This window comes from Caloenas nicobarica, unplaced genomic scaffold, assembly GCF_036013445.1.
Source record: "Caloenas nicobarica isolate bCalNic1 unplaced genomic scaffold, bCalNic1.hap1 Scaffold_93, whole genome shotgun sequence".
NCBI lineage: Eukaryota > Metazoa > Chordata > Aves > Columbiformes > Columbidae > Caloenas > Caloenas nicobarica.
In genome coordinates, this window is record NW_027017722.1 from 1,242,780 (window position 1) to 1,259,373 (window position 16,594).

Here is a 16,594-nt window from a genome sequence, read left to right on the forward strand (position 1 = left end):
TCAGAGCAGATGCCTGAAAGAAGGCGTTTGTTTTTCTGCCAGAAATATGTTTCAGGAATTGCTCTGAGGATTTTTCTCCTTCACCTTCATCTCCACTGCCAGCTCTCCACAGTGACAATCAAGCAAAGCGAATTCAACCCACAAGGACTAGGAGCAGAGATGAGGCTTATCTCAGAGCAGGAGGGAGATTCCCATGAGAGCTGATGAGCGCTACATCAGCAAAACTGTAACTGTTAGAAAACAAGGGACAGCGGTGGAGGCAGAGCCTCCCCTGTCCTGCTGGAATGGCAGGAGAATCCTGTGGCCCTGCCAGCGGGCACGTGCACTCTTGGGTTCTGCTCTTATTGCAGCCAAGGATGTGCTAAGAAAGGATCCTGCAGGCTTTGCAGCTCTTCTGCCATGAGGAGAGCAGAGCAGCTTCAGCTGCTGTTACAAAAAGGCGGAGAAGCAGAGCTCACCGTGGCGAGATTGGCACTGTAGTGATTCTGCTGACTCTTCCACCTCATGGAATCGCACGGGCTGGCAGCTGTGTGCACCGTGCTGGGGCCCAGCACCCTGGGCAACATGTAGGTGCCTGGACCTGCAAGAGGAATGGGAAGAGAAGAAACTTCTGGGGCAGAGACAGGCACCCTGCAAAGGCTGCTGTGGCACTTGCACGTCCCCCTGGGATCTGGAGCCTTCACTGAGGCAGTTGATGGCTCTTTAGCACCTTTCGTGCCCCACTGTGCCTGTCCCCACGTACGCACCAGGCAAGTGTGAGCCCTCGCCTAACCCAGGCAAGCGATTATTTCTTGTGGGTTCCCTGGACTCAAGAGGCCTCTGGTTTTGTTTCTTGTGACTGAATGCGTGTACATTGTGCATCCTCATTATTCTTATGTTGTTGTACCACAATAATCCCCTCAACTGATATCTGAACCTGTATTTTATGTTGTTGCAGTGCTAACTAATTGTATAAACCCTGTTTCTAGTCGGTGTATTTGCTACACTTTTCCAGCCAGAATAAAGTCTGGTTTGAACTTGTTCACCTAAAACTGACTTTGAGGTGCCTCCATGCCACCTGCTCAGAGGAGCAGGAAGGATGTCTGCCCCCTTTCCCAATCCTTCCACCTTCTGCCATGCTGGGGCACTGTTGGCAGCTCCGAAACTGAGCTGTCAGTGCTTCTGTGGGATGAGATGAGTTTGTGCTGGAACTGCAAGAACCAGGAAGAAAAAATCCCCGAGGGGTTCACTGGAACTTCACAGCTCTGGTAAAACCATCCGCCCGCTGTACCCCTATTTCCTCAGAGCCAGCAGCACAGCTTGGGTGGGGGGAAAGTCACAGATCAGACCTTGGGGCTGAGAGATGAGCACAAGCACCTGCCAAGGCAGCTGCAGCCAAGCAGGAGCACTCCCCACTTGCTTCTACTGCACATGAAGGAAGCTTGTCAGGAAACAGCTGTGTCCTGCAGTGGAGGCTTTGAACTGGCCCTGGTTAACAAGCTGAGCAGCTGATTGTCAGTAGAGGATGCTTGAGCTGCAAGGGTGTGGTGGTATTCTGACATTGAGCCTGGGAGAAACTACAAGAGTCAACAGTGGGGGAACAAGCATTGGTGGAAAAACAAGAAGCAAGGACTGTACTGATTATATATTAAGGCCAGAGGGATTGATACAGGACTGATACATCAAGGACAGGGCATAACTTGTGACAGATCAAAAAACGCTTTTCTGGTAGCAACCTTGGTAGGAACACAAAATGTATCGCTTATGTAATGCCTAACTTAGCAAATCTGCAATGCTTGAGCAAGCATCCTATCAAATATAAATACAAGCCTGAATTAGTAATAAATGTCTCTCCCTGCACCTTATCGAGAGTCCGTGCCTCACACGCTACGCAAGGGTAGGTGTCTCCCCACAGTCACTTACCTGGAGGGAGGTCGGTTTTGATGCCCCTGTGCCGGAAGGATATGGACTGCACAGGAGGGCACTTAAGGACGTGTCTGTTGGGCTTCTCAGGGCAGTAATCGCCTAGGGCAGAGGACAACAGCACAAAAGCAGTGAAGATGTGGCCTTTTTTCTCAAGCCAAGGAGGCAATTTCAACAAGAGCTGCTCTCCTTAACAGCTGCAGAAGTGCCAGCTGCTGGAAAACATCTACAGCTCATTGAAGGGGTGAGCTGAGCCTTTTGTACCCATCTCTCTTTTGCACCCATCTAACTTTTGTGCCACTATTGCAGGGAAATGTGAAAACATCCTAGTCTTGTCTGAACAAACAGCTGGAGAAATGTTACTCGCTTGTTTCAGGCATGATCTCAAAGTTTATCTCGGGAAGTCCACCCATGGGAGAGGCTGGAGCCACGTACTCCCCATTCCTGGCCATGGAGGCTCCACGCAGTATCGAGGACCTGGCGAGCAGCTGCCTTCTGCAGGAGGTTCTGCCCCTTGACAGGGGTAAGTGGGGGCTTTGGGGGGTTGTGGTTCAGGTAACGTATGAAGAACAGCACGTGAAAGGCCACCTGCAGGCAACCTCATTTCAAAGCTCCTTTGAAGCTGCAGGAGACTGAGCTGCCGAGCTCACCAAATTCCCATCCTTTTTCCTCCAAGAGTAATAAAGGTGAGCTGTACTGTGCCTTGTAGTAACAAACAGTAAATCTCTAAGCATAAAAGCTTCTGCAACTGCATTGCTAAATAATCTTAAAAAGAAACTGGACCGCCTGACAGTCTGGCTCCAGTGATAATCATAGAGAAATAAAAATTAACAAACAAACAAACAAACCTCACATGTACTGGGTTTGCGTGGGAAGGTTTTAGGAGCAGGGGGCTTCTCTGAGAAGGGGGAAAAAGGGAAACAGGTTTGTAGCTGATTTTACCACGGGTGTGCTCAACACACCACTCGGATCCTTGTTTTACCTGTTGTTCCTTGGACTGAGTATTTGGGTCCAGGGCTGGTGAACTGGGCCATGATGGGGCCCCATGGGCCATGAGGTCTCCAAGTCCCCACCCGGGCTCCGTCCATGCTGTGAGATGCTGATAAAACCTGAGGAAAGAGCAGAAGAGTGTCTTGGTACTTTGACCTGTGCCTTAGGAGTTTTCAATCACTGTTCAAATGGTTGTGCCGAACAGTAATAGTGAACTTTAACCAAGTTCGATGGCATGTCGCGCTTTTACAACATCATATTAAAACCACTTTTGCTAATATCTTTGACGGGGGTTTTCTGAGCCATCTCAATCACCCACTGGTGACATCCTGGTCCTGTACCATGCGAGTCCTGTCTCACCAGAGAATACCAATGCTCTCGATAAAAGAACATTTTTCACTATTAGGTGGGTGAGACCCTGGAACAGGTTGCCCAGAGCAGCTGTGGATTCCTCATCACTGGATTTGTTCAAGGCCTGGGGATGCAAATCCCCTCAGGCACAATGGAGCTCATCTCTGATGCTGAACTAGGGCAGAGACGGAAGAGTCTCAGGACTTCACCTGTCTCAGCCGCGGCCGTCAAAAGGGATGAGGATGACAATGTCTGCGTCTGCTTCGTCTCTGCGGCACAGAGCGTGGCGAGCAGTGAGGGCAGCCAGAGATCTGGCAAGAGGGGTTGTGGTGTCAGTGGCCAGGGGACCCTGGGGACAGCCTGGGACTGTCATGGAAACGCACTATGACATCGGGAGGCTGTGCTATTGCTTTCCAAAGCACCCGGTTTTTACACTGCCCTTGCGCTCAGTGACGGTGTTGACAAGTGACACAGCGGTCACAGAGCTCTGCTGGGGAGCAGAGGCTTTGCCTGCTGAGGCAAACCAACACTTCCAGATTCACTGCTCTAAGACTGTTAGAGGCGATTTGGGCTTCAATACCAGAACAAAAGCATTTCCATCACAGAACCCCAGCCACCACCTCTGTGATCGTCTTGGCAGGGACCAACAAACACTGTGTTGCAAAACACGTGACGGCTATAAAAAGTGTCCTGTCCTCCCCAAATCATTCTTTCCCTCATACCCTCAGATTACTGCAGTAATAATTATATAACTGCATGAAGAAAATTAAGTCCCTTTCAGCCAAGCCAGATGTGGACAGGCTGAAGAGGGTCCAGAGAAAGGCCACAGAGATGAACAAAGGACTGGGCAGCCGCCATACGAGCAAAGGCTGAGAGAACCGAGCTTGTTCAGCCTGGAGAAACGGCGGCTCAGGGAGAGCTCAGCACCATGTTCCAGTGTTTCCAGGGTGGCTACAAAGATGGACATGCCCTTTGTACAAGGAGTCCCAGGGAACAGACAAGGGCTGATGGGTACAAGCTACTCCTGGGGAGATCCTGACTGGACACAAGAAGGAAATTTTTCACCAGGAGAGCCACCAGCCATTGGAATAATCTCCCCAGGGATGTGGTGAATTCCCCAAAATTGGAGACTTTAAAGATTCAGCTGGACGGGGCGCTGGGCCAGCTCATCTAGACTGGGCTTGTGCCAGGAAAGGTTGGACCAGGTGATCCTTGCCCCTCCATCCTGGGATTCTGTGAGAATATCTGCACAGGTGTGTGCGCACATGCGTGCGCGTGTATGTAGGTGTGTGTGTATACATGTATATGTGTGTGTGCACACGTATGTGGAACCAGGTCCCAGGAGCTGGGCCAGCACGGTGGGCTGTCACAGGGCATCCCACTGACTGGCATCCACATCTGGGATGGACACATCTGGGACGGACACATCTGGGACGGACACATCTGGGACGGACACATCTGGGGTTTATGGGCTTCTCCAAAATCAGATTTTTCATTGACCCAAAACATGTCAGTGACTCGTTCACCCAAACAAAAGGGATTTGGGGTAGAGAATACATGGGGTACAACTCCTTTCAAAACACAGCGCCTCCATTCTGACATGATGTCTCCAGCCAGATCCTTGTGTCCACCTACAAAGCGAACCCCCACTCCACGAGCCACCCAGCTGCCCACAACCCAGCGCTTCTGGACTCCGATTTTCTCCTTTCACCGCCTCCCCAAACCATTCCCTGGTTCCTTTGCCCAGACCGGGGGTAGCGGCCCCACGCGTGTGCCGCTGGTGCCGCTCTCACCTCTGCAGCTCCCGCAGCCGCTCCAGCTGGTGCTGCTGCTCCAGCGCACTCAGGCGCTGCTGGTGCTGCGCCAGCAGTTCTGCCTGCTCCTGCCTCGCGTCCTGCCGCTGCCACAGCAGCCGAGCCGCCCGCTGCTCCTTCTCTCGCCCCAGCAGCTGCTCCCGCTGCCCGTGGGTCTCCTGCACCTTCACAGAATCACAGAATCACAGAATGTCAGGGATTGGAAGGGACCTTGAAACCTCATCCAGTCCAATCCCCGCGCTGGAGCAGGAACACCCAGATGAGGCTACACAGGAAGGTGTCCAGACGGGTTTGAATGTCTGCAGAGAAGGAGACTCCACAACCCCCCTGGGCAGCCTGTTCCAGGGTTCTGTCACCCTCACTGAGAAGTTTCTTCTCAAATTTAAGTGGAACCTCCTGTGTTCCAGTTTGAACCCATTACCCCTTGTCTTACCACTGGCTGCCACCGAGAAGAGCCTGGCTCCATCCTCCTGACACCTTCACCGAGGTGCTGCCCGGAGAGAGCCCCTGAGGGGTGACGGCACAGAGCTGTTGCTGTCATTCACAACACCCGCACGCTGCACCCCAAGTGCGCAGAGGATTTGGGAACAGGACGCTGAGCTCGGGCTGCTCCGCATTCGGAGCCCTGACCCCTCTGCTGCCGCCCAGTGCTGCCCTGGCTGGGGACGTGCTGGCCACAGCACCGGCCCCTCCTCCCGCTCACCCGCGGGACAGTGCTGGTGACAGCGGACCCCCCCCTGGCTCACCCCTGGGGCTCCTCTGCCCCACCAGCCCCAGCCCGCCCGCCCCAGGGATGGATGCGGGAAGCGCCTCACAGCTCCCAGCCCAGCTCCTCCCTGAGCCCGCCCCGACAGCCGCGCTCGGGGAATCCAGGGGCCGAGAGCTTCCCCTCCTGCACCCCCACCGGCTCCCACTGCCCGCCCGGGGGAACCGGGGCTGCTCGGCCCGCCACCCCCCGGCCGTGCCGAACTCCCGCCCGGCCCCGCCGCCGCACGGCGCGGCGCTCAGCCAGCCCGCCGCCCGCATGGAGCGCGCCGCCCTCGGGGAAGGACCCGTTCCCATAGCGACAGGGGCTGCGCCGCGCGGGGCCGGCCTTGGAGAGCCCCCGCTGCCATAGCAACGGGGGTGTCCGCTGCGCGGCCTGACTAGAAATGGCCCCAGAGCCGCAGCGGCTCGGGCTCTTCCCTCGCCCCGGGCTGCTCCTGCCCGTGTCGCCCTCGCTCCTCTGTCCCCAGAGCGAATCCCCCTGAAGGGACCAGAGCGGCCCTGCTGTCACTGCGGGGCTGGAGCAGCCTTGCAGCCCCTCTGCAAGTCGTTTGCTTACATCCCCCTAGAGCTGAGCAAAGTTCAGCCCGGTCTGCGCAAAGGGGCATCTCTCGTTAGTGTCTCTTTCTTGCTGCTTGGATTCAGACAAAGAGGATCCTCCGGGTTCCCGCCGATTCTCAGTTTGGAGCGAACGCTGAGGAAAACGTGAGGAGGTTGTGTTTCTGCTCCTTAAAATATGTCCCTTTTCCACGAGCCTTCCAGCCTGTCCCTGCCCAAGGGACAGCCCAGCTCAGCACCCGGCCCCGGGCACCACACGCTGGGTCCGCACTCCTGCCCACAGCATCGAACACAACCAGCGCTCGCAGCTGCAACGCTGGTTTGCTCACAAACCCAACACTCGGCACCACATGGGCTGCTGGGAAGAGAACTCCATCCCAGCCACAACCAGAGCAGATGTCTGACATCAGCTCTGTGCCACTCTGTGTTTTATTCATGGCTGTTACAAGCGAAACCGTATGCCAATCTTCATTATCCAATTAGAATTTATTAAGCAAGCACTAAACAGGCAAAACAGTAGTATAAACGAGGATCGCAAATCATATGCCAGTTTTAATTATCCAATTAGAATTTATTAAGCAAGCAGTAAACAGGCAAAACAGCGCTGGGTGGCCGGGGAGTCTCAGCTCTACCAACGGCACGCAACCCACCCCCACCAGAGTCCCTCTTTTATAGTTTTTTTGTCTCCAGGTAGATTTCCAAGTTGATACAGCTTGGCCCGACGTCTCCTGCGGCTGCGCGTCTGGTTGCCGGGGGGGGTCTCCTCAGGCTCTCCGGTGGTCGCGGGACGGAGGCAACATTTTCCCTCCACACCGCAGGCAGCGACCCCACCCCTCCGGACACGCGCAGCTCACCTCACCCACACAACTCCAATACATTTCCCCAGTTGTACTGTTTCATAACTGTTTGCACAAGATAACGTACCGGTTTGATTAACAAATTTACAACATGGGTTTATTACAATCCCCCCTTTTTATTTTTATCATTTTGTTGATCAAACCGGATAATAGTTTCTCGTGCTAGAGAAAGGATGGAAGTTTCGTGTTCAACACCTCTGTCTTCTTCTATCTGCTCATACAGGTTTTTTTTCAATAACATTAAGTGAGCGGCTTCTAATTGGTTTTTTACTAGTTCGATAACTCTATTTAATATACAGGGCCCGAAGGTCAGAATTAACACTAATATTATTAAAGGTCCTGCTATAGTAGATAACAAAGTAGTTAACCAGGGGGATTGGGTGAACCAGGATTCGTACCAGCTCCGCTTCGCTTCCCTCTCTTTCTTTCATTTTTCTAAACCCTCCCATAACTTGGTCATAGTATCTCTTACTACTCCTGTGTGATCTGTGTAAAAGCAACATGCTTCCCCTAGAGCTGCACACAGTCCTCCTTGTTGTAAGAAGAGGAGATCCATTCCTCTTCTATTTTGTAATACTACCTCCGATAATGAAGTTAAAGATTTCTCTAATGCAGTTATTGATTTCTCAGTTCTTTCTAGGTCTTCATCAACGGCGGCTCTTAAAGAATTGAAACCTTGTTTTTGTTGAATAAGAGAGGTTATCCCTGTCCTTGCTCCTACTGCCCCGATTCCTAACAACGTGGCTATTGTGATAGCTGTGATTGGTTCTCTTTTTATGAGGTAATGTCCAGTATCCCAATGATCACACAGTACACTTTCCTGATGATACAATATTCTCGGGATAATGGTAACTAGTATACAGTACTCCCGTGAGTCATTGAACATACTTAGAGATATACACGGGGTGAGTCCCGTTTCAGAACATATCCATCTAGCCCCACCTGGGGAAATAATCCATGTTTTGGTTTGGTTTCTTTCCGGTTGGATAGTACTACAGAGCGATTGCTTAGATTTCGGTACTTTACCTATACAAGCTCCTACTCCGGTGACATGTTGCATGGTTATTCCCTTTTTCTTATCATCCCACTGACAGTGGGAGGAAGAATCACTGCTTACGTTATAGGTGCTGTTAACCCCTATGGCATCATAAAAAGGAGGTTTGGTATCATAACACAGCCAACAATTAGTAGTTACATTAGGATTAGTTTCATTTAACGTGCTATAAGCTGCTTGCATGACTGTCCATAGGGGATTTTCATTCACTATTTCTCTCATGGGCAGTAAGGTACTAGTCGTGATCAAGGAATTGCTAGTAGTCAAAGTTGTTTGCTCCAAAGGGTATGACTTTTTTTAGTCCTTTAACTACTATATTGGGACCTATTGCTTGAGGAGTGGGTCTCGCTACTTCCTTCTTTATAAAAATAAGACCTCCCCTATCTGTCCCAGGTTCTCAGTACCTTACTCCCCAAGTTTTTCCTATTTGCCAGATGGGGTCTGTGGGATTGGATATATTAATGTATAAATGCTTACAATTCCCAGGTAATATCGCTCCACCCTTGGAGTCTCGCTTAGGAGGAATACATCCATAGGGTCCCCACCACACAGACAGGAATTTGTCTCTTCCTCCGCCTGGGGGCCAATCTGATGCTACCGTCTCGCATCCCCAATAGTCACAATAATATGAGTTGGGATGGTTACAGTACCCTTTCCCAGGGTTAGAGCTAGGGCAAAAGTAAAAGCCCTTAAAGTCTAGACATGGTTTTATGGGTACCGGTTGGCAAAGAGTCGTCTTAAAGCTGGGGCTTCCCACTACAGGTTTCTGGGCAATAATTTGTTGGTCTTCCCACCTAATTAAGCTCCATTTATAAGGCTGGTGGGGGTTTTCTCTTCCTTGGGCTGACCCTGATACCATTTGTAATAGACCTATTATCCAAATGCTTAGATTTAGGGTTGAGAAGAGTGGTGTGACTTTTCTATTGCCATTAGCATTCCAGGCATTCTGACAATCTCTTAGAATTTTACATTTGTTTTCAGAGAGGGCTAGGAGGTTCCGGGGAAGTTTTGAGATGGTTTGTTTTGGGAGTTGTAAGTCAAGGAGTCTCTTGAGCCCTTCCTGGAGGTGGTTCATTAACCCCAGTCCCCACAGTAGTACACCTCTGCCTTTTTCCTTGCCTACTCTGTTGCCTAGAGCAGCGAGGTGTACCATCTTCTTGGCAGCAGTCGTATTCTTCAGGGGAACCTCCTTTATTTTAATCGGCCTTGACTTACAAACACCCTTATTTTTTTATCTTTCAGTTCCCAACTTCCCAAGCTCCACACCTCACTCTAGCTACTGCTTTTCAGCAAAGTACCTGTACGGTCTTAGCTTTTATCAGACAAAGTTCGTCTGTTTGGAAACGATACTTTCCAGGATTTATACCTCTTTTTTTTTTTTTTTTTTTTTTTTTGTAAAATTATCCCACCACTCTTCAGAATCCTTTATCAGTTTTCTAGTTGCTACCCGCCCCACTCAAAGTGCTCAGTTAGTTAGTTTCCTCCCATTATTGTAACACTTACAACAAATACCGCTAGGAGGACTCCCATAGGGACAATGGACCCACCACTTTTCTTTACAATTTCTACACTTATACAAATAAAAGGATAACAAATACAGCTTAGGTTGTTACAAAAGATAATTTCACTCATCTGTTTTCCTCTGAAAGGTAATTTTCAGATTGTCCGGATTCTTGGTCGCTTCCCAGTGAGGATTCCGAATTGGTCCTGTAATTCGATCAGCGTGAGTCCACCCCCTTTCAGCGGTCCGGACTGCAGTATCTGTGGTAAGCAAGACAAGAAAAGGCCCCTCCCAGCGGGGGGTTAGAGACGATTCTTTCCAAGTTTTAATTAATACTTTATCTCCCGGTTTAATTTTATGTGTTGCAATGTCTAGAGGTGGTCTTTGTACTATCAGTCCTTTTTGTATTAATTCCCGCCTTCTCTTCATAAGTTCCACAATATATTCCTGCAATACTTTTTCCTCTACCTTCGGGTGTTCGATAGGTGTTTCTAGGTCATACAGCATTCCATATAACATCTGAAAAGGGGAAATTCCAGTGTCTGTTCTGGGTTGTGTTCTCACATTTAATAGGGCCAAAGGTAGACATTTTACCCAACTCCTTTTTGTTTCGATTATTAATTTGGTTAACTGTCTCTTAATTTCACCATTCATTCTTTCTACCCTCTCTGAGCTTTGAGGATGCCATGGTGTATAATATTCCCACTTAGTTCCTAAGGGACCTAGAATCTCCTTAATAACTTTCGAAGTGAAATGGGGCCCCCTGTCAGAGTCAATTACTGCTATGTTTCCGTACCGTGGTATAATATTTTCTAACAATGTTTTGGCCACAGTTTTTGCTGTGGCTCGAGCTACTGGGAAGGCTTCTACAAAATGAGTCAAGTGGTCCACCAGAACTAGAAGGTATTTATATCTCCCAGCTTTTGGAAGCTCAGTAAAATCAATCTGTATTTTCTCAAAGGGTCTTTTTGCTAACTCACGCCCTCCATGTACTCTTTCTCAAAGTTGTTGCTTATTCACTTTCTGGCATGTGAGGCACTCTCCAACAATTTTCTTAGCTATATCATATATTCCTATACACATATATTTAGCCCCAAATTGGTCCACTAATGCCCGTACCCCGCAGTGGGTTTGCCTGTGAAATTCCCTCATTATTCTCCATGCGGCCCCCTTCGGGAGAACTTCCCTTCCATCCGATAACAACCATTTTCCTTCCTTTTCAGTGACCCCTAATTGCTTGAGTTTTTCTTTTTCTTGGATGATAAAGCTCATGGTATGATTTACTTTAATTTGCGTTTGTTCTGCCTCTTTTAGTACTAGTAAAGCGGCTTTCTTTGCTTCTTCGTCTGCTATGTTGTTTCCCTTTATTTGAGGTGACACCCCCTTTTGGTGACCCCTTATGTGTACTACTGCAATTTGTTTAGGTCCTCTCAGAGCCTCTAGGGTCTCCCTGATCAATGCTTCATGTATGAGTCCTTTCCCTTGGGAGTTCCCTAAACCGCGTTCCTCCCAGGTTTTTCCAAACATATGAACCACTCCATAGGCATATTTGGAATTGGTAAAGACAGTTCCTATTTTATCTTTTAGTATTTGTAAAGCCCACAATACAGCATATAGTTCACAAGCCTGAGCAGACCAGGTCACATTAAGAGGACCTGATTCCCTTACTTTTAGGGTCTTGCCATCTATTATAGCGTATCCTGATTTTCGCTTCCCATCTACTACTCGGGATGACCCATCTACAAATAGTTTTTCCCCATCTTGCAGTTCTTCTTCCTCTAAATCTTCTCTAATTTTGGTTTGATATTCTATTAATTGTACACAATTATGGGTTAGGTTTTCACTCGGTTCCTCATACAGGAATTGGGCCGGGTTTTGCAAACTTGTAGTCTCGAGTTCTAACTTGGGGGAATGTATAAGGATGCCCTCATATTTCAGTAGTCTTGCATCCGTAATCCACTTGTCTGCTTTTTGTTGCAAGACCCCCCGTATATTATGGGGTGTATATACTTTCAATTCTCCTCCCAAAGTTATTTTTCTAGCTTCTTCGACTAAGAGAGCCGTGGCTACTATAGCTTGCAAGCAAGTGGGCCATCCCCTCCTAACTGGATCTAGCAGTTTTGACAGATAGCCTATAGGTTTCTTCCTTCCTGCCCAATCCTGAGTTAATATACCAAATGCTGTTCCCCCTTCAGTATTTACAAATAGATAGAAAGGACTTTTGATATCAGGTAGACTTAATACGGGAGCGTTCATCAGATCAGTTTTTAAGTTTTCTAAGTTTTGCTCATCGTCTGGGCTCCATTTCATTAGCCCTTCTCCCACTAACTTTTGATACAAAAACTTCACTTTGTTACTATAGTCCTCGATCCAGTGTCTGCAATAACCTACGAGTCCTAATAACTGTCTTACTTGTCTTTTATTTTTAGGCGTTTGGAGCGAGGGGATACCCTTCAAGTCCTGCAGAGGGAGAAACTTGACAAGGAGTTGTGGGACTGACCATGCACAAAAGAGGAAGAAGAAGAAGAAGAAGAAGAGGTGAGTGGTCCCATGGCATCTTTTCCAAAGCGTGACACGTAGTGATGACGAGCAGACATTTTGCCTTCCACAACTTGTTTGGCTGCTGTGCTTCTTGGCCAGGGATGCATGAGAAGCGCTCTGGTACCTGCCAGGCGCTTCTATTGCCCGCAGGGAGAGCTGAGAAATGGCAGCTGTGCCCCGGGAGAAAAAATTCCTTGCTGAGCCCAATGCTGGCCATGAGCTGTTCCCTGAGCATGTGAACCAGACCTGGCTCCTTGTCCCACAGGCAGCTCATGCTTCCCAGGAGCTACCCAAGCCCTATCCTCCCTTGAGCTGGAGCTATCTTGCGGACTTGCCAGAGTGCCCAAGTGCCTGTGAGCTGATGGACCTTGTGGGCAAGAATCCTTGCTGTGCCTGTGTAGGACACCAGTGGGTGTTCCAAAGCACTGCAAGGCCTTGCAAGCCCTTGCAAGCCCTCGACATCCTATCTCTTACGGCTCCTGAGCGTTGCTCCGTAGGAGATGAGGATGGTGAGCTCTGCAGTGCTCCTCAAGAAGGAATTGCCTTGGTCTTGCCACTGCTATCCAGTTGAAAAGGATTTGCATCCATGAGCCGAGCTTGGAAGGTGGCCCTGCCAGCAGATTGTCTTGCAGCGGAGAACCTCCAGCAGCCTCATGCAAGGTTTTCTTCCCTCAGCCCCTGGCCTGTGATTCCAGCAGCTCCTCAACTGCTTCCTGTCAGATGTGCTGGGGCTGCCCCCGGGCCAGCTCTGGCAGTGGACACGGGAGGCTGCTCCTCTGGATCCTGCGTGGGGCCTGGTGACCGCTGCGTTGCTGGGTGCTGGCATTGTGACATGGGGGTGACACAGCCACATATGTGCAGCCCTTTGGAGGAAGCCTTTGGGGTGCTGGCTCCGAATCAGTCCCTGTAGCTACAAAATAGGGGAGTAAGCAACCTAACAGTGTCGCTTTTTTGCAAAAAGACAGTGTGGATTTGTTGCCAGTGCAGCCTTACTTCCAGTAGCAATACTGCCTGCAGTATCATGTATGGAGGCCTCAGGGCTCGCTCAGGGCTTGACACGCAGGACTGCAGGCCTGACAGAGCAGAACTGCTCTCCTCTCCTCTCCTCTCCTCTCCTCTCCTCTCCTCTCCTCTCCTCTCCTCTCCTCTCCTCTCCTCTCCTGTCCGCCAGTCCATTATCAAAGAGACTGTTTGCCTGAAAGGACAGAGGGGTTTCAGTTCCAAAATCAATTTCAAGGACACGTAACACAATGAATTTTATTTTATTTTGTTGTTAATTTATTGATTTTCTTGATTTGATGTTATTTCATGTTATGTTTCCTCGTGTCATTTTTTTTCCCTTTCTGACTCTGTTTCAGAAGCCAGGCTCACAAGCATTAGCTCAAGCCCAAGTGTAGCCAGGAGTAGGCTGAGGCATTCTTCAGTTTAGCCTGAGAAAAGATCCCTTCCACGCTGGCAAAGGCAAGTCCCAGAGCTGCAGAGAGCAGCAGCAGGAAGAGAGGCCAAGCTGTCCGCAGTTCCTGCAGAGGGAGAACCTTGACAAGGAGTTGTGGGACTGACCATGCACAAAAGAGGAAGAAGCAGAAGAAGAAGAGGAAGAAGAGGAAGAAGAGGAAGAAGAGGAAGAAGAGGTGAGTGGTACCGTGGCATGTCTTCCAAAGCGTGACATGTAGCGATGACGAGCAGACTTTTTGCCTTCCACAACTTGTTTGGCTGCTGTGCTTCTTAGCCAGGGATGCATGAGAAGCGCTCTGGTCCCTGCCAGGCGCTTGTGTTAGCTGCAGGGAGAGCTGAGAAGTGGCAGCTGCGGCTGCCAGCATGGTGGAGCATGAGCAGCCAGCTCCCAGGCCAAATGGCCCAAAGAAATGGTGGCAAGGGGCGGTGCTGAGAACTGCAGAGGAAGGAAAAAACCGCCGGGGACCAGTGCCAATGTGCCCCGGGGGAAAAAGTTCCTTGCTGAGCCCAGTGCTGGCCATGGGCTGTTCCCTGAGCATGTGAGCCAGACCTGGCTCCTTGTCCCACAGGCTGCTCATGCTTCCCAGGAGCTGCCCAAGCCCTATCCTCCCTTGAGCTGGAGCTATCTGGCGGACTTGCCAGAGTGCCCACGTGCCTGTGATCTGATGGACCTTGTGGGCAAGAATCCTTGCTGTCCCTGTGTAGGACACCAGTGGGTGTTCCAAAGCACTGCAAGCCCTTGCAAGCCCTTGCAAGCCCTCGACATCCTATCTCTTACGGCTCCTGAGTGTTGCTCTGTAGGAGATGAGGATGGTGAGCTCTGCAGTGCTCCTCAAGAAGGAATTGCCTTGGTCTTGCCACTGCTATCCAGTTGAAAAGGATTTGCATCCATGAACTGAGCTTGGAAGGTGGCCCTGCCAGCAGATTGTCTTGCAGCGGAGAACCTCCAGCAGCCTCACGCAAGGTTTTCTTCCCTCAGGCCCTGGCCTGTGATTCCAGCAGCTCCTCAAGTGCTTCCTGTCAGATGTGTTGGGGCTGCCCCCGGGCCAGCTCTGGCAGTGGACACGGGAGGCTGCTCCTCTGGATCCTGCGTGGGGCCTGGTGACCGCTGCGTTGCCGGGTGCTGGCATTGTGCCATGGGGGAGACACAGCCACATATGTGCAGCCCTTTGGAGGAAGCCTTTGGGGTGCTGGCTCCAAATCAGTCCCTGTAGCTACAAAATAGGGGAGTAAGCAACCTAATAGAGTCCCTTTTTTGCAAAAAGACAGTGTGGATTTGTTGCCAGTGCAGCCTTCCTTCCAGTAGCAATACTGCCTGTGGTATCATGTATGGAGGCCTCAGGGCTCGCTCAGGGCTTGTCACGCAGAACTGCAGGCCTGACAGAGCAGAACTGCTCTCCTCTCCTCTCCTCTTCTCTCCTCTCCTCTCCTCTCCTCTCCTCTCCTCTCCTCTCCTCTCCTCTCCTCTCCTCTCCTCTTCTCTCCTGTCCGCCAGGCCAATATCTAAGAGACTGTTTCCCTGAAAGGACAGAGGGTTTTCAGTTCCAAAATCAATGTCAAGGACACATAACACAATGAATTGTATTTTATTTTGTTGTTAATTTATTAATTTTCTTGATTTGATGTTAATTCATGTTATGTTATTTCATGTCATTTTTTTTCCCTTTGTGACTCTGTTTCAGAAGCCAGGCTCACAAGCATTAGCTCAAGCCCAAGTGTAGCCAGGAGTAGGCTGAGGCATTCTTCAGTTTAGCCTGAGAAAAGATCCCTTGCAGGCTGGCAAAGGCAAGTCCCAGAGCTGCAGAGAGCAGCAGCAGGAATAGAGGCCAAGCTGTCCGCGGTTCCCGCAGAGGGAGAACCTTGACAAGGAGTTGTGGGACTGACCATGCACAAAAGAGGAGATAGAAGAAGAAGAAGAAGAAGAAGAAGAAGAAGAGGAAGAAGAGGAAGAAGAGGTGAGTGGTACCGTGGCATCTCTTCCAACGCGTGACATGTAGCGATGACGAGCAGACTTTTTGCCTTCCACAACTTGTTTGGCTGCTGTGCTTCTTGGCCAGGGATGCATGAGAAGCGCTCTGGTCCCTGCCAGGCGCTTGTGTTAGCTGCAGGGAGAGCTGAGAAGTGGCAGCTGCGGCTGCCAGCATGGTGGAGCATGAGCAGCCGGCTCCCAGGCCAAATGGCCCAAAGAAATGGTGGCAAGGGGCGGTGCTGAGAACTGCAGAGGAAGGCAAAAAACCACCGGGGACCAGTGCCAATGTGCCCCGGGGGAAAAAGTTCCTTGCTGAGCCCAGTGCTGGCCATGGGCTGTTCCCTGAGCATGTGAGCCAGACCTGGCTCCTTGTCCCACAGGCTGCTCATGCTTCCCAGGAGCTGCCCAAGCCCTATCCTCCCTTGAGCTGGAGCTATCTGGCGGACTTGCCAGAGTGCCCAAGTGCCTCTGAGCTGATAGACCTTGTGGGCAAGAATCCTTGCTGTCCCTGTGTAGGACACCAGTGGGTGTTCCAAAGCACTGCAAGCCCTTGCAAGCCCTTGCAAGCCCTCGACATCCTATCTCTTACGGCTCCTGAGCGTTGCTGTGTAGGAGATGAGGATGGTGAGCTCTGCAGTGCTCCTCAAGAAGGAATTGCCTTGGTCTTGCCACTGCTATCCAGTTGAAAAGGATTTGCATCCATGAGCCGAGCTTGGAAGGTGGCCCTGCCAGCAGATTGTCTTGCAGCGGAGAACCTCCAGCAGCCTCATGCAAGGTTTTCTTCCCTCAGCCCCTGGCCTGTGATTCCAGCAGCTCCTCAAGTGCTTCCTGTCAGAT

The 16,594-nt window shown here is 50.4% G+C and overlaps 1 protein-coding gene across 1 annotated transcript; it reads right to left on the reverse strand.

Moving 5' to 3' along the window:
- Positions 1 to 380: 380 nt before the first annotated feature.
- Positions 381 to 5,085, reverse strand: LOC136002972 (ciliary microtubule associated protein 1A-like). Its single transcript, XM_065658209.1, has 4 exons — positions 5,037 to 5,085; positions 2,885 to 3,011; positions 1,903 to 2,004; positions 381 to 580 (listed from the first exon to the last, which is right to left on the reverse strand). The coding sequence occupies exons 2-4, from the start codon at positions 2,988 to 2,990 to the stop codon at positions 420 to 422; spliced, it is 369 nt and encodes a 122-aa protein (XP_065514281.1). The 5' UTR covers positions 2,991 to 3,011; positions 5,037 to 5,085; the 3' UTR covers positions 381 to 419.
- Positions 5,086 to 16,594: the final 11,509 nt, after the last annotated feature.

What these genes read in the sequence shown, in the direction of transcription:
- LOC136002972 (XM_065658209.1), bottom strand. Translation starts at nt 2,990, where the DNA reads ATGGACGGAGCCCGGGTGGGGACTTGGAGACCTCATGGCCCATGGGGC. An exon ending in CTCAGTCCAAGGAACAACAG is followed by an intron (nt 2,005 to 2,884) that starts GTAAAACAAGGA and finishes CCTCTGCCCTAG; the next exon opens with GCGATTACTGCCCTGAGAAG. An exon ending in CAAAACCGACCTCCCTCCAG is followed by an intron (nt 581 to 1,902) that starts GTAAGTGACTGT and finishes TTCCTCTTGCAG; the next exon opens with GTCCAGGCACCTACATGTTG.